The 978-nt window shown below is 45.2% G+C and overlaps 1 protein-coding gene across 1 annotated transcript; it reads right to left on the bottom strand.

Annotated features, from left to right (window-relative positions):
* Positions 1–186: 186 nt before the first annotated feature.
* On the bottom strand, positions 187–451 carry Pmar_PMAR007990 (hypothetical protein; the record flags this gene model as incomplete). The annotated part of the gene is made up of 2 exons (XM_002779555.1): positions 187–290; positions 332–451. Coding segments are annotated over 2 exons (224 nt in total), but the record flags the coding sequence as incomplete, so codon positions are not given.
* Between the last annotated feature and the right edge of the window lie 527 nt (positions 452–978).

Here is a 978-nt window from a genome sequence, read left to right as displayed (position 1 = left end):
ATTCATATTCAGCTTTGGAAACTCCTGAGCTGAACTGAGGGAAGCGAACATATACTCCCCCTCCTCACCAGCGTCCTGCATCTCCTGCTTGCCCAACTCGCGAAGACTCTCCTCGCTCTCCTCAAGGCGCCTGATGTAGTAAAAAATGCACCACCCAGGGATCGAACCCGCGCCCCTTCTCCTCACTTGTCCTCAGTCTGTCTGCTCTGCTCCAGAAGTGCCAAATCCTTCCTATCTTGCTTAGTCGTTCTGTCCAGGTCCGTTCCCAATGTTTTCATTTCCGCATTCACCTAGTATCACCGTCACTGCGCCACGAAATTCTCCCACCTACCTTTGCGATCAGGTCGTCAGTCGCCTTCTGAGTTTTATCCCAGTCCATCTCCGCTTTACTACGATGCCTCGCCGCACCGCCTAGCTCGATAAGAGTAACCATAATCACGACGGCACGCATAGTGCAGGGAGTTTAAAATTATTAGTAATTGCTACATAACTTATAATTGCTTATTAGTATATTAGTATTTATATTATACTTATAAATACTTATTAGTACTAAATACTTATTAGTATTTATATAACTATTAGTAATTGCTACATAGTGCGACAACGCTTCAAATCAGTTCGGTTCGCGAGCAAAGATAGGTCAACCACTTCGCGTCAATCGGCGTCAAATTTCATTTTAGATTCTCACGTCGATGCTAGGCATTCACACCGTAATCACCAGTATGGGAGGGAGTATTTGGTGACAATATGAAAATTCTCATCGGGTCCTGGAAATTTCTACCCTGATGCAAATTTCAAGTGAGGACAACGAACATATATTCCTACTCCAACACTGGCAGTCCCTTTTGCTGCTCTACATTTCCCACCCAACTCAACCTCAGGTCCCGACAACAGCATGTTCGCATGCCCAACATCACCATTCTCCATCTACTCTTTCACCGGACTGAGATCGTCGTTTTTAAACTGCTTCTCCTCATC

Source organism: Perkinsus marinus (assembly GCF_000006405.1).
Source record: "Perkinsus marinus ATCC 50983 genomic scaffold scf_1104296946702, whole genome shotgun sequence".
In the NCBI taxonomy this organism is placed as follows: domain Eukaryota; phylum Perkinsozoa; order Perkinsida; family Perkinsidae; genus Perkinsus; species Perkinsus marinus.
The sequence above is the reverse complement of the archived record's forward strand: the minus strand, read 5'-3'. Positions and strand labels throughout refer to the sequence as shown.